The sequence below is a fragment of the Dicentrarchus labrax genome, unplaced genomic scaffold (genome assembly GCF_905237075.1).
Source record: "Dicentrarchus labrax unplaced genomic scaffold, dlabrax2021, whole genome shotgun sequence".
Taxonomy (NCBI): domain Eukaryota; kingdom Metazoa; phylum Chordata; class Actinopteri; family Moronidae; genus Dicentrarchus; species Dicentrarchus labrax.
The window spans coordinates 12,168,422-12,191,847 of NW_026136724.1; the positions used below are offsets into that span (position 1 = coordinate 12,168,422).

General features: G+C 39.8%; 1 protein-coding gene across 1 annotated transcript; it reads left to right on the forward strand.

Moving 5' to 3' along the window:
- Position 1: 1 nt before the first annotated feature.
- rassf8b (Ras association domain family member 8b) lies at positions 2–19,859 on the forward strand. The gene is made up of 9 exons (XM_051392833.1): positions 2–392; positions 9,177–9,345; positions 11,642–11,992; positions 12,183–12,388; positions 12,555–12,758; positions 13,014–13,088; positions 13,831–13,953; positions 14,720–14,846; positions 15,391–19,859. The coding sequence occupies exons 2-9, from the start codon at positions 9,234–9,236 to the stop codon at positions 15,504–15,506; spliced, it is 1,314 nt and encodes a 437-aa protein (XP_051248793.1). The 5' UTR covers positions 2–392; positions 9,177–9,233; the 3' UTR covers positions 15,507–19,859.
- Positions 19,860–23,426: the final 3,567 nt, after the last annotated feature.

Here is a 23,426-nt window from a genome sequence, read left to right on the forward strand (position 1 = left end):
TCATGCCTTGCGGTGTCCCAGTTCAGTTCCGATGTAATGTACAACAAGCTCTGTGGTCTCCCTCAGTGACGGGCAGAGCAGCAGGCTGACAGACAGAGCGGCAGATGTTGAAAAAAGCCCCACGTTTTGTCGGATGTCCAGCAACCGGACGGACGCTTGTTTACATCCACTCGGGGGGGTTATAGAGGCGGGGATGTGCGCACACCGTTAACTCTGCTGCAGGCGCGGAATAAACAGGATCTCCCCGCAAGTGGCCCGCATCACATGCAGCGGGAAGTACCGGATTTTATTCCAAAGAGAAATACTGAGGCAACAGCACAACGGGAGAGTGTTTTTTTTGTTTTTGTTTTTTTTAAGTGCTCTGACACACAGTGATCTACTGCTGAAAAGAGGTATGTTGTTGGGTTTTATACACAGGGCTGAATGCAGTCAGTGTCTCCATTGGGAGACTGAATGCGCCAGTTTAAAAAGCTGCTGCCATTTAAAAAAAAGAAAAACACAAGGTTGAAGGCTGTTAAAATGATCAGTTATATCAATTCATAGTTAATTCCCTTGTGTTATATTTGTGGAAGGCATGAAAACACACAGGAGAGCTAATACAGGCTGGTCAGCTGTAGTTGCATAACTTTATTTTGCAGATGTATTCATGTTTTTTCCTCCTTATTCTAAAATTGAAACACTCATTTGTGGCTGACAATTCTGTAATGTACTTTTAGTTGATAATCCACACAAGGATACATCCTTAAATGGAGTGATACTGGTGTTCATGACAGATTTCCCACATGGCAACATACCTGATCCATGAGCCAGCAGGAAGTGAGTGAGGGTGTGAGTGAGTGAGTGGTCAGTGTGAGTGAGTAGATCTGCTGAGCCCTGCAATGATGAATCTCTTAATAGAGTTTGGCTATAAACGCTCAGTCAGCAGTGGTTTTAATCAGTTCCTTTTAACTGAGTCACACAGTTACAGGAGAGAGTGGAAAAGTCCTTGAAGCACATGTGTGATGGGAGCAAGGGCAAAAGTCTTTCAAAGGCAGGAATTCACAAAAACAATGCAAAAACAAATAAAAGGTATTTTATTGTAGTTGGTTTTTAAAATCATACAGACATGTCCCTTTCATCTACATCTAACTGATGTTACCTGACCTACATTTGCACAACGTTATTTGGCTTCTGTATCTGACGTCTGACATTCTCTCCTTTATAAAAAACAAACATTAGTTTTCTTTTTAAGAATAGTGTCATCCTTACTAGATGAGGAATCTTAAATCTTAATCTGTTTGGTTTGTCTCTAGTAGATTAGAGCCGCACGATATGGTAAACAATATTACGATTACTTTGACATACATTATATTGCAAATGCAATATGATTCACGATTAAAGGCAATGATTATTTTTGTATCATTTTTTTTTTTTCGCTGAGAAAATTAAAAAATGTAAATCTTCATGATATGATTTGTTGAGTCTGTACCAAACAAACATGTTTACTTACATCTGGAGAACAAGAGTTGTTGGCCAGCATCTCTACAGCTCTACAGTACTTCATTATAATGCTGTTTTGTGACACAAAAAAAGGAACTAAATTGGATATTGCACATATTTTATATTGCATATATAACAAGGTCCTGTTTTCCAGATTAGGGCTGCTAACTAACAGTAACCATTATTTTCATTATCGCTAGTTATAGTGAGGTTATTTACCTCGATTAATTGATTCATCTTTTGGTGTATTAAATGTTAAAGAATACAGAGAAGCACCTGTCACAGTAGCCCTTCTAAATCCAAAGATATTCAGTTTACTGTTAAGAAGTCTTCACAAATGAGTCGCTGGAACTTTTCTAAACATCCTGTTTGGGTCCTGAAGCCAAAAGCTGAACACCCAAGCTCCCTTTACAAAACCCTCACTGGCGCCTTTTTTTTTTCCAAACCAGTAAACAGTAGTCAGTATTTACCTTATCATCTGCACCTAAAGCGGAAAACTCTAATTTAACAGAATTTTCAGTGTAAATTCAGTCCAGTTTATCTTTCAGCAGACCCCAACCTCCTCCCTCCCACCACCTCGTGGTCTGCTAAGCTCCAGGTCTTACAGGGTTAAAGGCTTATTGTCTCCACCAAGCTGATTAGTTAACTTTTGAGACTACAAGAGCGGCAGGTGGGTCACCCAACTACAATATGGTGATCATTCCCAGCAGAACTATAATAAATATAGTGGCTGGGGGAAACTGTGAAGTCCACAGCCATTTAAGTTTTTTTTTGTAATGTGGATTTAAATGCCCGCCAAATGGCACATCCATGTAGAACGCCACTGCCTGTTTGTTCAGGAAGTCTTACATGGTTTCTTACAGAATAGATAGTTGACAGTACCTGAATGGAAAGCAGCTCTGTCTGATTACTCCCTGAAGCTTTTTTTTCACTCAGCTTATTCCAGCTTTTGTTAAACCTGCAGCCACCTCACTCCTCAGCTGACAAAGTTGATGTGGAAGTAATCTCTAAAAGGCTTCTCCACTGAGCAGCACACAACTGCATCCAGCAGAGCACTCGGGTTTAATGTGAAGCGATTGAAGCAAAGGGGAGGTTGGGAGGGTTTGATCCAATTTCACATCTGAATCATTTTTATATCTTTTTTTTATTAGATTTCAGGGTGGGCTAACAATAGTATAGCACTTTCTTATGTAGTCTTGTATTAGTGTACAGTATTAATAGCAGTGAAAGGAAAAATGAGAGATACAGCTGTCTAATATGAGGCTGTGTGCAAGGACCACTGAGCTCTCAAGAGACTCCAAGAAAAGTGAAGAGAAGGACAACAAAGGGTCAGCTTCTAACTTAATTTGTGTTTTTATATTTGAAATACCTGCTGACGTTAACACTTCTCGTGGATGGACTGCCTTGACTTTTTGTACAGACATCTCTGTTCCCCTCAGGATGAAACATTTCATCTTACACCATCATTAGGTGGTATCTCCAATACTGTGTTCAAAAAACAGCTAAATTAATGACATTCCCATTGGCCTCAGCTGTAATTTGTGTTAATTGTGTTTGTGTTAATTAGGAAATGTTGGCATGCTAAACTAAGATTTCGAAAGAAAAAAAAAATATCAGCATGCCTGCATTGACATTGTGAGCAGGTTAGCGCTGGGCCTGTAAGTGCAACCTCAGAGCTCTTAGCATGGCTGTTTATGCAGCCTCTATCATTTGCTAAACAGTAAATGTTTGTCCTTGTGTTTGACTAGCAGTAATGACTGTAGTATGTTTTTTTATATGAGCTGTATAGTCTGAGTCAGAGATGAGTTTCCCTTTGGGAGGCTGACCAAACCCTATAATGACTCCAGTTGAAACTGTGTGGTTAATCTCCTCCAACTCTGAGACGTTCCAGCAACACCCCACTTAATCCTGAATTTCAGAAACACTGCTGCACTACACACCTCCATGTTTTCTCGCAAACCCACATTGGGAGAAAACAAAGAGGAAGTGACAGGAAAGCACGGGTTGCTTCTTAATTGTCAGTGATTGTTTGGTCTACTTTCCCAGACCATACCCTCCAATCAATCCATTCATCTGTGTAAGGTTTGGACAAAGCCAGAGCTGTGTTGCCATGGTGAGGGATTGTTTGCATCCAGTCATGCCACTAGCCATGTGTGCTCTCTCTCTCTCACACACACACACACACACACACACACACACACACACACACACACACACGCACACACACTCTGCAGCATGCTCTTTTGTCTGTGCACCACTTGTTTCAGTGGACCCCCCTCCTGCCGCCTCAACCTCCTTGTTGCTTTAAAAATTGGCCCCAGTTTGCATCATCGTGTGTTGTTGAACCGCTGAACTGCTCGCTGCTGCTTTCAAACATCACGTCGTCTTGATACCAAGTTACTCTAATCACATTTTCCGCTGTTATTTTTGACATAAAAACAATGTACTTAAATTAATTAGTGCAGTTTAAATGCACATGAATATGCTCTTTTAAGACACTGTTATGTTGTAATTAAAGGACCTGTGTGTAGGATTTTGTGGCATCTAGTGGTGAGATTACAAATTGCAGCCAACTGAAACTCCTCAAACAAGCATAAAGTAGAAACTAAGTTTTCTTTCTTTTTTACATAATGTAATATAATAATATATATTACACATGTCTTTGTATTAAATGTGTATTAGTGGTTATCCTAAAAGTGGATTTACAAAAGTACAGAATCAGTGCAAAAACATGATGAACACACAATTATGACATACCGTAAAAGTGTTTCAAATTAGCTGAAATAAGGAAATTTACAAATTCAATAATTATGTAATTAATACATTAAGTACATTATTAATATGTGAAAAATGGCACATGTCAAGTACATTGTTCACATGGGAGTGTATTGTTTGTATTTTTATTTTCTTATATATTCTTACAATGAATGCAATTTTGAAAATACACAATAATGTTTTGCATTTAAATGGATTTCTTTTTGCCGGAAGTCACAATTTTATGCCATTTAAACACAAGATTATTCTGCTGGTTGTTGTTGGCAGGCTGCTGGAGGAAAGAAAACAGGGTCAGGGGTTCAAACCCAATCAATGAGTTTGTTAAAGTTTAATTACTTGATGGACTGAGAGAGCACTGAGCTTTAGAAAGGCAGGAAATTACTTCTTTGGGGGGTATATTGCATTTAAACCCGTCCTTGTAGTTGTTGTGACATTAAATAATATATTTGTACCTTTTAATGCTCAGCTCAGGGATATTAAAGGAGCTTTCAGTGGTATTTCTGTGCAGATCTGTCTTATTTATCATCCATGTTGGAGGAAATGCATCTAAGAAACACTCACTTGCCACATTGTGACCCCTCCCTAACTCTGCCTTCTTGTGGAATCCTGAGAATGAAACTTCAGGGGACGCAGACTGAAGTCACAACTAAGTTTAGCTCAATGGTTCATAACCCAGACGACACAGTATTCCTCATGTCTGAAACCAAATGGCTGCAGCAAAAGTTGTCTGACAGCAAGGATTTATACTGATAGCAGCAACCTTTCCTCTCCACAGCAGAGTCACACACATCAACTATTCCCTCATATCACCACGACCCAACTGAATACTAATCTGTCTCATCCACCGACCCTTATAGCCTTCAAAAAATCAATTCTGTGTCTCTGTAGCTTTCTTTTTCTCACAGTTGGTTGCCCTATTTTATTATTGAGCCATTTGTGCGTATTCTACTTCAATCCTTGCAGGCACACTGCATGAAACTGTAAGTAAATGCAAATCCTGGAAGCTCCAGTTAACTGCGCTATTGTAAATGCGACAGCATTTTAATTTGGACAATTTCCTTGGGGTTATAAACAATGGAAAACATTAAATAATGTAGTTGGCGTACTAGACATAACACAGTGTAGTTTTACATTCTCAGAAATGGACCTACAGTATACAGCAGTTTGTTGTAAGGCAAATAAATAATTAAATGCTATTGTCAGCATGCTAACATGTTGATGTTTAACAGTTATGTTTACGATGTTCACCATCCTAGTTTAGTCTGTTTGCATGCTAACGTTTGATAATTAGCACTAAACCCTGAGACTGGAGTTTGCTGTCATTTAGTCATAAAGCACTCAACCTGGGGTCCGAGGACCCCAAAGAGTCACTTAGGGGGTCCCCCTAGAAAATAGGGAATATTTTAATTTCAGGATTATTTCACTGACACTTGAAGTTAGCTCTGTTCACTCTTCACTGACCAGTGTGTGGTCTTTAGTTGCATCTAGTGTTGTGGGTGCAGATTGCAACTCCCTTGCTTCACCCTCGCCTTCCAATTGCAAAGGAGAAACCATGGTGGCTGCAAAACACACCAAAAAACATGAACGGCCTAACCTGTAGAAACATGGCAGCCTCCCTGTGGCGTCTGTAGATATTAAAGGCTCATAAGGTAACAAAAGGATAACGATTCTTATTTTCAAATGGTTTTACACTATTGAAAACATAGTTATGCATGTTATATTTCATTTCTGCCAATAGATCCTCCTAAATGTTACCTACTGGACCTTTTAATCTGCCAGTCTATGGTATAGACAGTTATGGAAAATCTTATTAGATCTAATCACTGAGACTACATGTTATCAAATACAGGTCCACGGACAGATGTGTATTGATTTTGGGGTCCTTCACACCAAAAAGGCTGAGAAAGACTGGTCTAGATTTCACTCAAAACCCCCAAATGTCAAACCAGCTTCACAGTGAGACTGTACTAAACAGAAGCTACCTTTAGTGACTTTTGTCTGCCTCCCCTGCAATGAAGGGTGAACTTTACTGTCCTGGATTCTCTGTGAATGGATTACTATGTGAAGGATTCAGGATGCAGTTGGAATGTGGAGCATTGAGTCTGTCTGTTTATTAAAGTGTGACTAATGGAAAAGGAAATTCCAACAGCTAAAGCACCTTTCCCACCAGTTCTGATGTTACTAACTGTGAAGATGTATAGCTCCGTCTGATACTAAACATGGAAATTTACAATGACCCAAAATAGAAACACACATGTTGCAGCGTATTAATTTATGTATCTACACTCGTATGATTTATTTATTCACACTCTGGCGGTGGGGGCTTCAAAGTGACTGTAATTTAGATCAAAGACATTTCCAGAGAGAAGTGGAAATAGTATGATGAAAATTCAGAACAATAACTGCAGTGACTGTTGCTGAGGCGTGGCAAACCTCGTAGTGGTTCAAGTGTCCGTGTTATTAGCAGGGTAAAAGAAAATCAAAGCTCATTTTCCACAAAGAAACAGACTTGATTCGATTAATTTGACATCGATGAGCTTGAAGCCAGTGTGGCGTTACATTCCCAGATCACAGCTACGTCCTGTGTACTTCAGCTCATAGATACAAGATTTTCATCTGAGGTATAGAAACCTTCTGCTCAGTTCGACTAAAGAACATCCGAACATCTGCTTCTGCACAGCTGCCTGCCAAACACTTAGAAGCGTATGTTGTGATATTTGTGTCAGAGGCCCAGTGGGAACACGAGAGCCAAGGAATGAAATTAATTGTACATTCAACACAAGAACAACAATCGAAGACATGTTTGTGGGAACAGTTCTGAACACGTGTTTTTTTTGTGTTTTGATGGTCCTGTTAGATATTTTAGCAGGCCCACCAAAAGAGTTTTCAAGCATATGAGTCATCTTTTAATTAAATATAACTATTAGTGGAAAAGGTGACTTGTAGTCCTTAAAAGACTCTCCAAGCGTTCCTTATAGTAGATGCATGTTTCTTGTCAACATTTGTCATTTTTACCATTTTTATAAAAAAGCAAATGTATATGGTGCCCAATGTTGCTTCAGCACTCTTTCACCTTTTAATTTATGAGTATTTTTATATTAAAGTCTCTCACTGACGATTATTTATTTGGACTTAAATGAAGTGAAAATGAATTTGCTGCAGCTTATTTTGCTCTCCTTCGCAATGATAGGTTTGTGACAATTGTATCACAAAGGAGTGAATGACTTCAGTACGACTTCTCACATAGATGTGCACATAGTAAGTGTGTGTATGTGTGTATTAAGTGCGCATATAACGTGTGGGAGACGAAGGGAAACATTGGGTTTACAAGCTTGTGTCAACTGGCTCTTCCTCCGGTGTGATTTCAATCTCACTCGTCATTGGATAAACATTGTATTACAACATTCTTAACTGCAGCTGTGAAAATGTACAGGCGTCATCACATCATCTGTTAGGATACTGCTTGTCACAGACCTGTTGTTAAAATTTAACTCAACAACCTTGTTTAAAAATTCTCTTCAAGTTAGATTTTTCCAATGAACAGTGCACTCAGATTTAACGTGTTTCCTGTCCTGACTTTCTGCCTGAACCAACATCAAAATGATAAATCAGATCCATTGTGCATGTTTCACTTCTAACAGTAAAAATTAACTTTTTGTATTTGCCCCCTTTCTTGCGGCAGCCCCAAACCTTCTGCTCTTCTTTTCATTCACCTTCTTTACTTTGTTTATCCATCTGTCCCTCTACTGCTTTAACATTCATTTGCCCTTTTTTACTTTAATGTCACTGTCTCCCCTTTGTTCCCCTTTGCGCTGAGCTGTATTCGTAGTCTCATTTACTGAGCTGGAACAGGCGTCTGGGTTCAGATGCATCCTGCAGTATCTGTCTACAGTTACAAATCATCCTGCTTTCCACCAAAGGCAGGCATTGCCCTTACCAGATGCCTTCAGTGCAGAGGAGTGTGCTATGTAATGCAGTCTCAGTAGGAAAAGGCCTTGAGGGGGGCCGGTAGTTAAATTGCAGGAGGATTGGGAGTTCCATTCCAGCTGTGATGAAGATAGAAGGCCCCTAAATTGGTTAGGGAGGCCTCAAGCGATATGGAAGTCAAGGATCAGCGCTGAGCTGATGGCCCAGTCAAGAAAAAGGAGGGCTTCTGCCCAGTAGGGTTGCAAAAGTCTGAGCATTAGGCACCAGCTCCTTCACTGCTCTGTTGCACTGGCCCGCTGTCGTGGCCTTGCCAGGTTTGTAATGACTGCCTTGCTGCTGAGGTGCTTGTGTCAGCAGTTTGAAATGGCTCTCGTTCTGCGTGCATGCCACCACTGTAAGCTTTCCTGCACTGACACCAGCAAATGAAAAATATATTGGATGAGGCCTGTTATACGGTCACAATCACTGCACCACAAGTGTGTTCCTGCAGCAATTTATCAGCAGCGTTACAGGAAACTACTTCAAGAGAACAAGTGTTGCAAGCTGTTGTGTGGGGTTTACAGGAAGCTGGTGTCATTCTGCACAACCATGAAGTGTTTGGTTGATATTTGTACAAAGATTTGAGCTCTTTCCATCCACATAAGTGTGTCTGGAGGTTGAAAAGTCATTATGGGATCCTGTTGGCCAAATTGATGTTGATGATTTCAAGTAAACTGTAAACAAAATTTAATATATTTTTGGCCACTTGTGGGCATGCAGCAACCTGTAAACACGGCACTGACATATTATCACCTTGTAAAGTTGATTGGTAACAGGTAATATAGGGTGGGTTTTCAAAACTTTTCAACTGAAAACAGCAGCCTGCTATGTCTGAAGGCTGGGGCTACCAGAATCAACAAAAATAAGTTCCTTGTTGCTACTTAAAGATGCATTAATCAATGCTTTTATATTAAACAGTTCATTGCACTGAACATTGTTTTCTCTTTTCCTTTAAGGATGGATAGAAAACATCATTAGCACCCCTTGTGGTGTGGAGGAATGAGGGCCTCTGGATGAAGGCCATGGAGCTGAAAGTGTGGGTGGACGGAGTGCAACGCATCGTGTGTGGGGTCACAGAGTTCACTACATGCCAGGAAGTGGTCATAGCTTTGGCACAAGCCATTGGTAAGCTCAAAACTACTTACTACAATATGAGAAACAGTGTGCGCTCTCTCATGTCCACAGGTGGTAGATGCTTGAAAAAGATCTAATATCGGACGAATATGAGCAGTAAATGTGAATGATTATTGGTTATGTGATGGGGAATTCACAGCCCAATATGAGTACACAAAATGCTCTTGGACGATCCAAATGGCCAACCAATAACCTGATCAAAGAGCACCACAGAGAGGACTAGATTTAACACTGAGATGAAATCCTCTCCATCTGGCTCCGGTGCTGAAGAACTTAAACTAATGTGGTGTAAATGATATTTTGTCCACAGAAAATCCCCAGAGGGATTTATGTTGATGTGGGTTGGGTCCAATATTGGCCAAGCAGGTTGTCAGAACTACTGGAAATGATAAATTGCAGTTAAATGAAAAGTGACTAGAGGGCACAAAGAGATTTCCACCATAAATGGGCTGTACGAAACAAGATGAGTCATGCTGCAGACTTTGGTTTATTGGCGTGCTGTACTCTGTCTCTGTTAGTCATTGGATGGATTGAGTTGTACATATAGCTTGGTGAATCCAAGACCATAAGAATGATGAATTCTTTACTGTATTTATAATGGACAGATTTCTACAAGGATTTCTCACTTACCTTCATAGATAGATTTTTCTCAGAGTTAAAACATGTGTTTTTTTACAGTGACAGTGTAGCAGGAGTTATGGCCTTCACTGTCCTTTGTGTCCCATGTGCCTTTTGTCCAGGCCAGGGCACTTTGATGTGAATGGCTGTAGTGATGAATGTGCCTCTTTTACAAGGACCCTTACTGTGTAAGAAGAGGGTGAGGGAAGGAGGGCACTGTTTTACTCTTATCTATATGTGTACAGACAAGAATTCAGGGCCGCACACACATAGAGCCGTGAGCCATTCAGTGTGGTCCTTTTCCCAACACAATCACTGTTTGTTGAGTTGAATCTTCCCACTGTAAAGTTCTTTCACTGAACATGCTGGTCAAGTTCTTTGGAAGTACCGATGCTCCACAAGCGTGGGAGAGTTGTGAAAGGATTCAGTGAATCCGTTCTGCTTTTCCTCTCTCAATTGCAAAACACTTTGAACTTGCTTAAATAAATATCTTACCACCAGGAGTTAACACCATGACAACATACACAAATAGAATGAAATCAGACAGTATCATTGAATAGATTAATTAGCTATTAAATGATGCAAGTTACTTTACAGGCCATAAATCTGGGTGTCAACAGCGTTACAATGAAAGTGAATTGTGTTGTTTGTGACAAGGGGGCCAAGAAAAGATTCTTGGGGAACACCACAGGTCATAGGGACCTCCCAAGGAGAGAGCAATACCAACTACAACCTGATTTTATTAGATATATTTATGGACCCATAAAACACACCAATCCAATTGATAACATGTTGAAGTTAGGACAGTTATTTCCAGCATGGTCCGAAGATGTTAAGACAGACATAAAACATGTAACATAAAACTGAACAGTAAAATATTAAGGCCAGACTACACCACAACATATCAGTCCACCTAAATACAACAAAGATCGATCAGGTTAAAGTAAGGTGCCATTAGCTACCTACTCAGTCCATAAAACATTTTCATAGATATTTACATTTAGACAAGTGACCAATTTAGAATAGAGCAGTTTATATTACGGTGGGTTGAAAATATATCTAACCGTTGTAAAATCCAAAGAATCATGACTGTGTGTCTTGAAGAGGATAAACTGCTGCTTGTGAAGGGCATGAGGAGAATGAAAATCGTAGAACATAAAATACTAGGACCAACTGTCTCCTCAACCCCCATGCAGGACTTAATAAAGGGATGATACAAAGGACAGAGTGGGAGTTTTAGGTGGTTAACAGTGTCCTCTAAAGTGCACTTCACAAGTTGGCGAGGCAAGATAGTGTACAGGAAGGAATCTGGACTGGATCTGGAGAACATTATGTGCTTTAACTGTAAAGGACCAGTGTTAATGCCCCCCAATTAAGTAGCAATCAATGTAAAATTTTGTGGAAAAGTAAAACATCCTTGGTTATTATTTATTAAGGGTTTAACTGACAGAAACTCAACTTATCTGCTTCACCAGGACTGTTTGGGTGTGGTATGATCAGATTGATAGACATCATCACACTTTGTTTCAAATGTTGCTACATCCTGATTAGTGCATGGATGTACATGACATCACCTGTTTCCAACTGAGCCCACTTCAAAACAGATTTCTTGACCCTAAAAACATATTTGCCCTGTTCATATATGACATAATTTTTTTTATTGTCTTAGGACGCACCGGTAGGTACACTTTGATTGAGAAATGGCGTGATACGGAACGTCACCTGGCTCCACAAGAGAACCCTGTGGTGTCCCTCAACAAGTGGGGTCAGTATGCCAGCGACGTCCAGCTCATCCTCCAACGGACCGGCCCGTCCATTAGCGAGCGGCCCACCTCTGACGGGCAGGCTCGCGTCCCAGAGCGTGGGTTCTACCGCCAGAGCCTGCCGCCTCTGGCCAAGCTCCGCCCGTCAGGGGCAGACCGCTCGCTCAAACGAAGGGAACCGAAACGCAAGTCCCTGACCTTCACTGGAGGGGCCAAGGGTCTGCGGGATATATTTGGGAAAAGCAAAGACACAGAAGGTAGTGCGTTTAAGTATATTCCAGCGTACTTTCTAGTAATATAGTTTTGCTATAAATTGTGAACATATTGTGAAAAGTCTTGGTTTTACTGTCCTCACGCTCTTCCCTTCCCTCCCTCCATCTATGCATTTACTTGTCAACAATCCAATCGCCATCCTTTGATCTCCCACTCACCCATGCATCCATCCAGCCAAACAGCCTCAGCAACGTGGTGTGAGCCTGAACCTGCGTAGGGTTGGAGGTGTTGGACCATCATCTGTACCTGGGAGTCCAGCCAGAGAGCTGAGCCGGCTGGTGCAGCTGCAGAGAGACAAACTCCAGGCCCTGGAGAGCCGTCTGCTGGGCTGCGAGGCCGAGCTGCGAGACTGGGAGGAGGCTGGCAGCGAGGCCAATGAAGTGAGTAAAACCACAGCTGGCAGTGCAGTTACTTACAGGAAAAGATGATCTGTGCAGATCCATAACACCTGCACTCTAATCCCTCATGTCTTCAAATCTATTAAGGTTTATGCTTATATTCTCTGTGGCGCAAGAAATCTCACAAGTTGAGCTTTTCTCTTACAAGGGAGGAAACCTGGAGGAGGAGCTGCTTCTTTTAGAGCAGCAGGTGAGGAGGAACGATGCAGAGATGGAGGAGGAGGAATTCTGGCAGAACGAGCTGCAGATTGAGCAGGAGAGCGAGCGGCAACTGCGACAACAGCTAGCTGAGCTGCAGGGTGGTGTACGCGACTGCGAGGCAAAGCTTTCAGAGTACTTAGCACACATACAGGTAAGACTGGCACCATAAAGAAGCTACCTGTTTCCACTGGATGCTCTTTTACTGGATTTATAAACAGCATGAAGACTTATGGTAATTTTCTTGTACAATGTCAGTGTGGATCTGCACCCACAAATAAAAACAAGCTGAGTAGGAAATTGTGAAAATGAAAAAAAGATTTTCTATAGAAAAAATACAATTCCCAACTGTGAGGATTATTTTTATGTCAGTTTTTCCATATTATTAATTATCTGTCACGTCGCATAGAGCATGGAGGCAGGCCTGGAGCAGGAGCGGCTGCAGCAGGAGGCCGAACTCAACCAGAAGGTCAATGAGGAGGAGGTACAATCCAGTCTTAACAGCATGCAGACAGAGAGGACAGTAGTTTAATGAATTGCTGAGATCTCATTTAAGTTTCAGCAGCTGTAAAACACAATTTCTTTCATACACATTACACAAGCTCTGGAAGTCCAAAAACTAACTAATAAGGCAAAATGTTGCATTTAAAATCTTTTAAATTTACTTTTGGATTAAAAACAAGTCAGTGTCAGCTGTACTTTGTGTTTAGTGCTAATTAACAAATGTTAGCAAGCTAAAAACAGATGGTGGACGTGGTAAACACAACTTGCTAAACATCAGCATGTTAACATTGTCACTGTAAGCATTTTAGCATATTGACTTTTGCATTTAGGCCAAAGAACCAGCCTTTTAGAGACTCTGTTGACTCATACACGTAGTTTTGGTTGTTAGCGTTCCATCTCTCCAGTTACAGCATAAAAAGTAATTGCAGCTTCCTGAATCCCATCTAAATCTTCTTTAATAAGGAGGTAATAGATCTTCTAAATGTATAGCTACAAAGTGGTCTTAAACATGACCAAATTTTGAAATATTGCTTCTTAAGACGAACTCATAACACTATATTATTTCTCACAGCAAAGGAGCCCACATTCCGAAGTTCTAAGCACATATAAAGCATGACAGTCCTCCTACATCTTTATTATGAGGATTAGTTTCTCTTGCCCATCTCTCCCGACAGGTTGTGATGAACGTTGGCTTTCTCTCCTCACATCCACTTCCATTTCAGGTGCAAGCACAGCTGGAGAAGGTGAGGGCTGAGCTGGAAATGCAGAGCCAGCACACAGCTCGGCTGGAGAGCAGCTGCAGGGCTTTGGAACGCTCACTTGGCCAGTCCAGCAAGAGATTACAGGTCAGCTCAGACCTCAATGTTTAGTATCTTGATTTTCTAACACCATAGCCTCAAAATTGTCAGGAATTTAAAGCAACCATGGCAGTTCCCAATATGTGTGGAGGATGCTGAAGGAGTTTAACTTTAGGTTGTTTGGAAAATGCTCATTATATTCAAAAGTTGGCTATATTTGGCGCTCTGCACACAGGTGGAACCATAAAAAATCTAAGCTCATTAAGTTGTGGGCAGTGAAGCAAAATTTAATCTCTGGCTCGCAGGGATGTGCAGCGGATCCTTGGCTGCGTGCATCCTGGTGAGCAGAGTATAGGCGAGGTCCAGTAGGGTGTGGGAAGCATGAGGTAATGAGAAGGGGAAGGGAGGGAGGGTATTACAGCATTCTTTGCCTGATTAGAGAGGGGCCTGAATAAGTACACAATCCCTCGCCTGCAGTTGCGTAACCATCTGGGAGCTAACTCTTCTCTTTAACCGTCTCATCTGGGTTATGACTTCTGGAGGTATCCTGAGCAGTATGATCCCTTTATTGTTTTTTATTACATCCACCTCAGTGAAGTTTAGTGAAGGTAGAAAAAAAGATCTAAATTAGGTACAGCAGCGGAATTCATGTATCAGCATGTTCCTCTACCCGACTGTACAAGACCAGTTTCTTAGTATTTTAAAGCTAGCCCTAATTTTTCATAATGCACAATGTGTATTATTCTCCTTTCACTGAGGCTTATAGACTTTATTTATTATTATTATTATTATTATTTATTTTTTTCCATCACAGGAGAAGGAGCAGGAGCTTGAGCAGCTGACAAAAGAGCTACGACAGGTGAACCTGCAGCAGTTCATTCAGCAGACTGGTACCAAGGTCACCGTGCTGCCTGCTCTGCCTACAGGAGAAAACAACAACGGCACGTATACACACACTCACATGCACATAGACATGCATACACCTCAACAGAGACTCAATAACTTGCCACATTACCGTCACCTTGTTGAAAGGTTTATTTCATAGCAAACCACATTTATACTGAGGTGTTTTACATACAGCATTGTCACATGTGTATGTACACAGTGCCACCTTGTGTTCATCTTGAGAATGTCAGCTTAGACTGTTGTGCCATAACAGCTTATATCTGTAACCCCATTTCATGGACCAAATCACTAGCAGCACTGAAAATGCTGCAAGACTTTCGCAGTAAGTCAAAAAGAAAATCCTTATTTTCATTCTCAAAAGAGAAATCCCCCAGAAGGTTTTGGGCACATACGTATCTTTCTCAGTTCTCTCCTAGTTCACTTGCATTCACTACAGTAGCAGCTGTTTATATAAAATATTTTTACAAAACTACTGAAATGATTTACAATAAGCTCAGCAGCTGGTACATCGCAGAGCAGCAGTTGTGTCCCTTGTCCTTGATGGCTGGCTGCTTTTTTGTGTTCTGTTGCTTGCTACAGAAGTGGAGTCTGGCTCTCTGAAACGACTTGGCTCTTCTCGTCTCTTACCCAGTGACCTTCGCACTCTTCAAAGCACCGTGTCCTCCAGCCTCAACCCTGAAGGCATCTATGTCTGACCCCAAACTGTCCAGGAGACATTATTTTGGCAGCAGGGTAGCCACATGTTACGAGGACTGTCTCGATGACTGGAAGGCTCAAGAACTGACTCCCTGAACTGCTGGAAAGCAGGGCACTGAAATAAACCCAGCTCTAGGAACAGCCTAAGTGTGGAGGATGTTGGCAAAAACATTACATGGAGGATGAGTGGGGTATCACAAGCATCTTTTCTGCACTGCCTCCTCTTCCATCTTACTAAGACTGAGACTAAAACTGATGTCAATATCCATTTACAAACATTTAATCCACTGTCTGGGTGAGTGAAGATTTATTTTTAGTCCCTCTCAGTCCACAAAAGCTACATTTTCTCAGAAAAAATCAAAAACAAACTACAAGCCAGTAGATGTATTTTTGTTGACTGAGGAGGCTTTCGGCCAAACAGTGCAGAGAAACTTCATTTTTATGTTTTAAATCATGAACTGGAGAGAATTTCAGGATGCAAACAGACACATGTAAACATAATCCATGCACGAGCATGCACAAACACACCTGTGCTATAACCATAGCCATATCTGATTGCCTTACTCTGGTGTTTTAAAACCAGACGTCAATAATCTAATGTTAAAACAGAACTCAAGGTAGCTACTGATCTATGCGTCATATAAATAAGAATGCTTAGCACCAATTCAGGTGATACCTAGTCATGGTAACTGATGTCAGTATAACTCAACATTGGCTCCTTTTCTTTGATATGTGTTAATGTTTGTATTGATTTTAACTGGAAATAAATTAGCTTTCTTATTTCCTGTGTTTGGCAAAAACGAAAAAACCTTTGCCCATCATTTAAATGAAATGATATAAAAGAAATTTAGGAGAAAATAGACGGAGGAACATCACCAACTACTGGACATTTTCAGTGAAATAGTTTGGCTTTATTTTCAGTTTTGGTGCACACTTGGTGCAGAGCCATTAATCTCCTCTTTGTTTCAGTTGAACACTTCCTCCAAAAGCTCTGAAGTGTGTGAGTGGAGCGACGAGCGATGACAGAGGCCTTTGAGCCCACAGAGTAAATCCGGCCCTGGAAATGTTGCCAACAATGACTGTGTGCCCTGTCTGACCACCAGGTGGCGACAAAACATATATTATTCAGACAGGTGAAAGTTAACTGTGTTAAAGTTACTCCAGGTCTGATTTTATCTGCCTTGGTTTATTTTTAATAGGTCAAATATGATTTTGAATATTGTTTTGCAACAAAGCCTCAGCACTTGAGCTTTCAGTGTATAATCTAAAGTTCCACCTATATTGCTGGCCAAGTGTTTACCACGTTTCACTGTGTTCATCAAGCAGGGACAAACACACACACTTCTAAAAAAAAAAAAAAAAAGCATCACACCAACATACTGTAGTCTTCTGTCTGATTTTTTTAACATTTTAATTAACTAAAGATGTCTCATATGAACCAAAGCTTGTGTGTAAAACAATAGTTGCAGTAGATGAATGTACTTTTTATATGGATGCAACTTACGCCTGTGAAGTGTACCAACTTGAATCAAAGAGTAGTTGCATTTATTTTTAATGATTTCACTGTCATTTGGATAGTTGAGCTCTGTCACACAGGAATAAGAGAGAAGACATAAAGTTTGACAGGAAATAAAGGGATTTGAAATTTGACAACACATTTGTTTCTCTACAGGCTACAATACAAACCATATGTAATATATATTGGGTTTCTGGAATGAAAATTCCAATTAGTGTTTGATCTTCAAAACATTTAAAAGTTTGTGGTTGTATATCAAACCTGTGAAAAACAAATGAGATAAATAATATTTTTGGATGAATTATATCCACAGTACATGCACACAAATGCACACACACATTTAAGTTACAAATATACATTTTGGCCCTGCTTTGGGCTGTAAAAACGGGACTTCAGTTAATACTTGGGAACTTAATTTGGCTTAACTTGGAGTACTGAGTGTCACACACAGTTTTCTTTTCAGTCTGCATTCAAATGTTCTGCTGTTTCAGTCTTTGTGCAGCCTCACCTTGGATGTAACTTGTACACATTGCAGTGGTGGTAAGTACATTTGCTGAACAAATTTGAGGCATGTGTACTTTATTGGCAATATTGGCATATTTAGATTTTTCCTCAAGTAACATTTTGAATGCATAACTTTAAGTAAAAGTATCAATACCACCGTGTTAAAGTCCTCCTCCACTCAAAAATCAGTTTTTCTACTTGTTCTTAGAGTTAGATGTTTGATCTTCACTGTACAGAATGATGTATGTGCAGAGTTTGACACAAGAAGGATGTTTTCACATTGATCTACTGGAAAGTTTCTCTTTGCATATTGAAAACCTGATTTTAAGGGGGCAAGCTTGATTTATGAAATCACAGTTTGCAAGTCAATCCTGGTCCAGTATAATTTGTATACTAGACCAGGGTGGCTTCAAAACTTTGTGATTTTATAAATCAAGTGTGACGTTGACATTTTAAGCCATTGCTGAGACTTACAATGAGGTAGAAGGAGTAGGTGCCCTTTTAAGGATTTTAATGTGGAAATTATTTTTTGTAGAAAATAATCAGATTGTTGTTCCAAGCAGACTATTTGTATATATGTCATAATACATATCTGGAGGGGATCTTTAGGTAAAAAATCTGAGTACCTCTTCCACCACTGACACATTTTGTGTATACATTCTCATCTTTTTCTACATCTACAATTCTTTTTTTTTGCCAAACTTGAATTTCTTGTGCACAGTTTTTTTTTTTATCATATACAAACACAAGCTTTGAAATTATTTCTGAACATCAGGTCAACCGCTCAGTATCTTATTTACTCTCATCCGAGCCCATAACAAGAGTCTTTTGTTTGAATTCCTCCCTCCAGTGTGAAGCATCTTGCTTCGTTGTTTGCTCTGCAGTGCAAAAGACACCCGAATCACAACTTGGCAAACTATTCTCAGAAATTGTTCAGTGACAGAAGTTTTTCTCTCCCCCCTCAGTATGCAGTATTATCGTCATGGCAACAACTTCAGCTGTTACACGGAGACTGTAACCCGCTAATAAAGGAATAGCAGCTCTCCTTGACTGAAAGTTTTGAATAATGGCATGCCTTACTGGAAAAAACAAGTGTAAATAATGTCTACATATCACATCAGTCTATGGACTATTTTTAAAAGTAGATTGAAGTCTGAAATATGCAGAGTGCTAGAAAGGTTAGACTTTAATGCTGCCATTCAGTAGGCAGCTCTGTGTGCATGCAATAATGTGTGATTGGTTTATTTGGAATCCCAATTAGTGGCTACCGAGGATGCAACAATTCATCTGTGATTAATTTTATTTTTGGTTTGTTGTGTCCCTTCTTGCCTTGTTGACATTTACACTAATGAAGATTTGAGCTTTTGGTGAAGAGCAGGCAGACAGTTTAGTGTATACAAGCTTAAAAAAATGGGAAAACATGCATATTTTCTTGCCTTTTCATTTAATTCTGGCATAGGCAACATTTATGGATGTAAAAGAGATCAATGTTGCATTGAAACTTGACATTGAGTTTACCGACATAGCTGGTTGTATCTGCTTCCTGCTTTGAGCCTTTGCCAATAATTGTTTTTTGTTGTGCCATCAATTCTGCTTTTCAATGAAAGTGCATATAGAAATGAGAAGATGGAGCCATTATGAAAACAGCCATCAAGTGGTTTTGAAAGCTAGAAACGCTGCAGCTCAGGGATATTTCAAGACACAGAATTACCCAGACAAGAATGGGCAGAAAGTAATTATGGATAAATGCTGTTCATGATGTCTCGAGCCATTTGACAAGTTAAATCGTATATTTGCTCTCACGGGGGACTTGAGCAGCTGTTTGACAAGTTTAACATGTGGCTCCGAGATGCAACACGACAAATGCGACTGAAATAGTGATTTATCTGAGAGAGACAAAGCTTTATTTGAAAAGTAAAGTGTTTCTGTTGGCTCACGAGAGGCACAAACCGGGTCTAGTTATAGCAGTTGGGTTTGCAATGTAATCCTGTTCGTTGAAACACCCCTCAAAGAGTTTACATGAACGCTTCACTGTAAACATCCTGCTGGTTAGATGAACTGTGCTTGCCTAACATCACTGACTTGCACTAACTCAACATTTAGACAAATTGATGTATATTAAAAACATTTTTGTATTATTTACTTACAGATTCACCTACTGTATTTTTTAGCTTTCAGAACTGAACAGATTTTCTTCTTTACCATCATTCAGCAACTCTGTATGAAAGACATGAAAATCAAATTCAAAGAGAAATGTAAAATATATAAATAAATGAATAAAATATATTTAAAGAACATGCCGGAAATGAATAAACTGCTATACAGTGCTGAACTCTGTGGTTTTTTGTGTGATTGCATTTCATATTTCTCAGATAGGAAATGAATTAGAATAATCCTAACGCTAGCAAATTAAGGTAACGTTTGTTGCACAAGTTGATTAATAATGCTGTCTTCAGCTGACTTTTAGTGTTCCCATGCTGAATTGTTTCAACATTAGAATGTAAAGGGGTCTTAAATATGCAGTGCATGATATTGTTAAAAGACTGACGGAGGCTGAAGCTCCCAAGCAAATAATCTGCTTCCACATCTGAATCTGCCGTCCTACTGTTATCAAATAAGGAAAAATGTAAGATAACACTGTTATTCTAACCCTTTTTAGCTGCTTAGCTTACACAAGCAAGAAGTTAACTTTATGTTTTATTGTTTGTATTGTCAAACAGTTTCACTTTAAACATTGGAAGTCGAAATACTTTTAGGGTAACTTCCCCATATCCAATCGAGCAGGACAGAGCAGCTAACATTTGCCTCTACCAGTAGTTCTCAAACGTATTTAATTTTAGTGAAATAAAGGTCAGCACAACAGCATCAGCAAACTGAAACCTCACTGGCATTGGAAGTCTACTATTGAGTACTCTACGTGCTAAGCTAGTTAGCTTGACAGCTTATGACAAACACGCCGTTTAATCCATTCGTTACACTTTTGCTTTTGTATTTTTAGTTTTAGAGAGTTTAAAAAAAGAAAAAAGAAACTACCAACCAAACTCTTGGAGAAGTCCACATGTTGCTAAGATATGATTGGACAATGGCTCTACCATGCAGTCAACCTGGGGCTTATAGGGCCCCAGAGCAATTGCCCACTTTACCCCAGGTGGTACTCCAGCCTCCACTAGAGAGGAAATGGGAGAGGATGGAGAGAGAGGGAGAGAGATGTTGGCTGACAGTCTTCCAGTCGTCCATCCCCAAAATCTACTTGCCAATACTTGCCACCATTTCAAGCACTGGTAATATCAGGAAATGTTAGTGACACTCATTTTACAACAAAAGGTAGACATATTTTTTTGGGGTACTACTTATGAAAAATTACTACTCACACTCACAAAAAGCTACTGCTGCATCCTGAATGAGCCGGAGACGCGAGGGTCACTTTTTGCAGTTGTCTAAACGAGATGAGATAAAAGCACGGCTGACCTTTCTCCAAATCTGTGAAGGATAAAAACAACTTAATTTTTAATATCTCTCTGAATTGCAGGGAAGTGGAGTCACAGCAGCCTCTTTACCTGCACTTCAAGTCAAGTAACTGTCAGAATCACTGAGCTCTTTTGCCAGCTGGCTTTGTGCTTGAAGATAGACAGATTTCAAGATCGACTGGAATAAAAGTTTCTCCAAATAAGACCCAATTCCAGATTTATTTTCAACTTTAGAGGGACACTTTTGATACTTTACAGAGTTGGAGAACTTTGGTTATCACACCAGGTGTTTTTGTGGGAAAAGTCATTTGTCCCTCAGTCTCTCCCCAGTGAATTACTGCTTTAATGCTTTAAATGGAGCTCAACAGCTGGGTCAGAGGGGCTCTTATTGCATCTGTGACCCTCTCACACCAGACGATACTTGAAGATTTGTAGCCTTAAATGCTGTTAAGTTCATCCAATCTGGTTTTTTTTAATCATCATTGTCTCCTCTTGTTTATAAGGTGCCATCATTACATTTAATAGTTTGCTATTTTTAGCAGGCATCACTTTTGGTGATGTATTATACAGCATCTCATTAGGGAGTAAAACTCCAAAGTAAGTGACAGCAGCTCTCAGCATGCTGGCACCAGCCAAGCCTCCAGCCATTAAACCACAACAGTATTATTCAGTATAAAATGTTATTTTTTTAAATCAGTGCAGTGGAGTGTTTTAAATGCAGGCTTATGGAGGAAATAGGATTGGGTGTAAAAACTTTAGATTACAGCTTGCAAATTACTGCTGTAAATATTTTGTATTGAAAAACTAACCGGAAATTACACACTGAGAGCATATAATGTGTGCCTTATTTTAACTTACACTATATAAAGAGAACTTTGTCACACTTTTTTAATGCTTTATCCCGTCATTACCTAATTTCTGCAGTAATGTGTATCTGAACCTCACCATCATTAAAAGGCAGTGCAGTGTGCTGTGTTTAAGGCACCTCCGTTTCTGTATAAATAAATGTTGTGCTCGGTTTAGTCTGGGCTGAACATGGATGTTAATTTAAGCCTGAAATTGATATGTGTTGTTCAGAATTTGCAGAACAAGCTTTATATATTTTGTATGTATGTCATACTTTTAAAATAATTGATACCACAACTAATTTCATTACAATATCAACACTATTACCACATTTTCTACACTTAATAATGTAATGATGTGGTACAGTGAGTATTCTATTGATACCCCATATGTACAATATAAATAATGTAAGTTTTGAGCTGTAATCTTAAGTGTTCTGAATTAAAGCTAAAAAAATAAAAAATAGGGGAAATACAGCACCTTGTCACTGCCTGACCGAAACATGTCAGAGGAAGAGTCAGATTAGATTCTTTCTTAGCTGCTTTACTACTAAAATGTTTGTTAGATGAGAATTTATCCCTGAATCATACAAAAAATCCATTTCCCTTTTAAGCTATATCGCCTTCTTTCTCTATCCTGAGCTCTGCTGATTCAATCACGCAGCCGTCCCAGTGCTTGCAATAACATCAAAGTAGTTTGATTTTATCAGAAGAAAATCTGTACGATGCCGTATTGTGACAAGCCTTTTGTGAGAAACCGGCGGGATGGAGATCACAGATTTTCTGTGAGTTATCTGAAAGTTTTCTAAAAGGCACAGTGTGATAGGGATGAGTAATGGTCTGACACTTACGAAGCCTAATTAGTTAACCTCAATTTGTGAATTATGATGCAAATATTGCACCTTAGATGGATTAAACAATTGTGTTTAGAATGAATTATAGTTGTGCCGGAAGATTGATTAGGCTACATTTGTGTGTGCTCTGGTGTGTGTGTGTATGTGTGGATATTTGCACAAGCCATGGCTGATGCTGTCATTAAATAGCCCCTTGGCCCCTCTCCTGAATTTGTTTATTCTGCACTGGGCATGGGAGTAGGTGGCAAACAGATGGGCATCCATGAATTATGGAAATTATGGGCTTTGATTAACCACCACACACTCTGCTGGATAAAAGTAACTCCAGGGTTGCCAAGTTATGTGGTGCACTGGGCTGTGCCGCCAGTCAGTCAGCAGCGGGATGGACCTGATGCTTGATTGATGTTGTTTACTGCTCAATCTTAAAAAACGCAGGACAAAACTGGTGTCATTTTTTTCCCATGTATTTACAGTTTCCCCAAATTTTAGATTTACTGGTTATTCCTGTCTCACTTTTTGGTAAAATGTATTTATATTAAAGGGATCGACACCACTCTTGTGTGGTAAATTAGCTGCTGCTGGTTAGCTTAGCTTAGCATAAGGACTCTAAAACTCACTAATTAACACATTATATCTGGTTTGTTTAATCCATCAAGTTTTGGTTTTACAGTTGGTTGTGTGTGATTTTGTGACTTGCAAAGTGAGCTACATTTTTCTTTTGTTAATTTGCTCT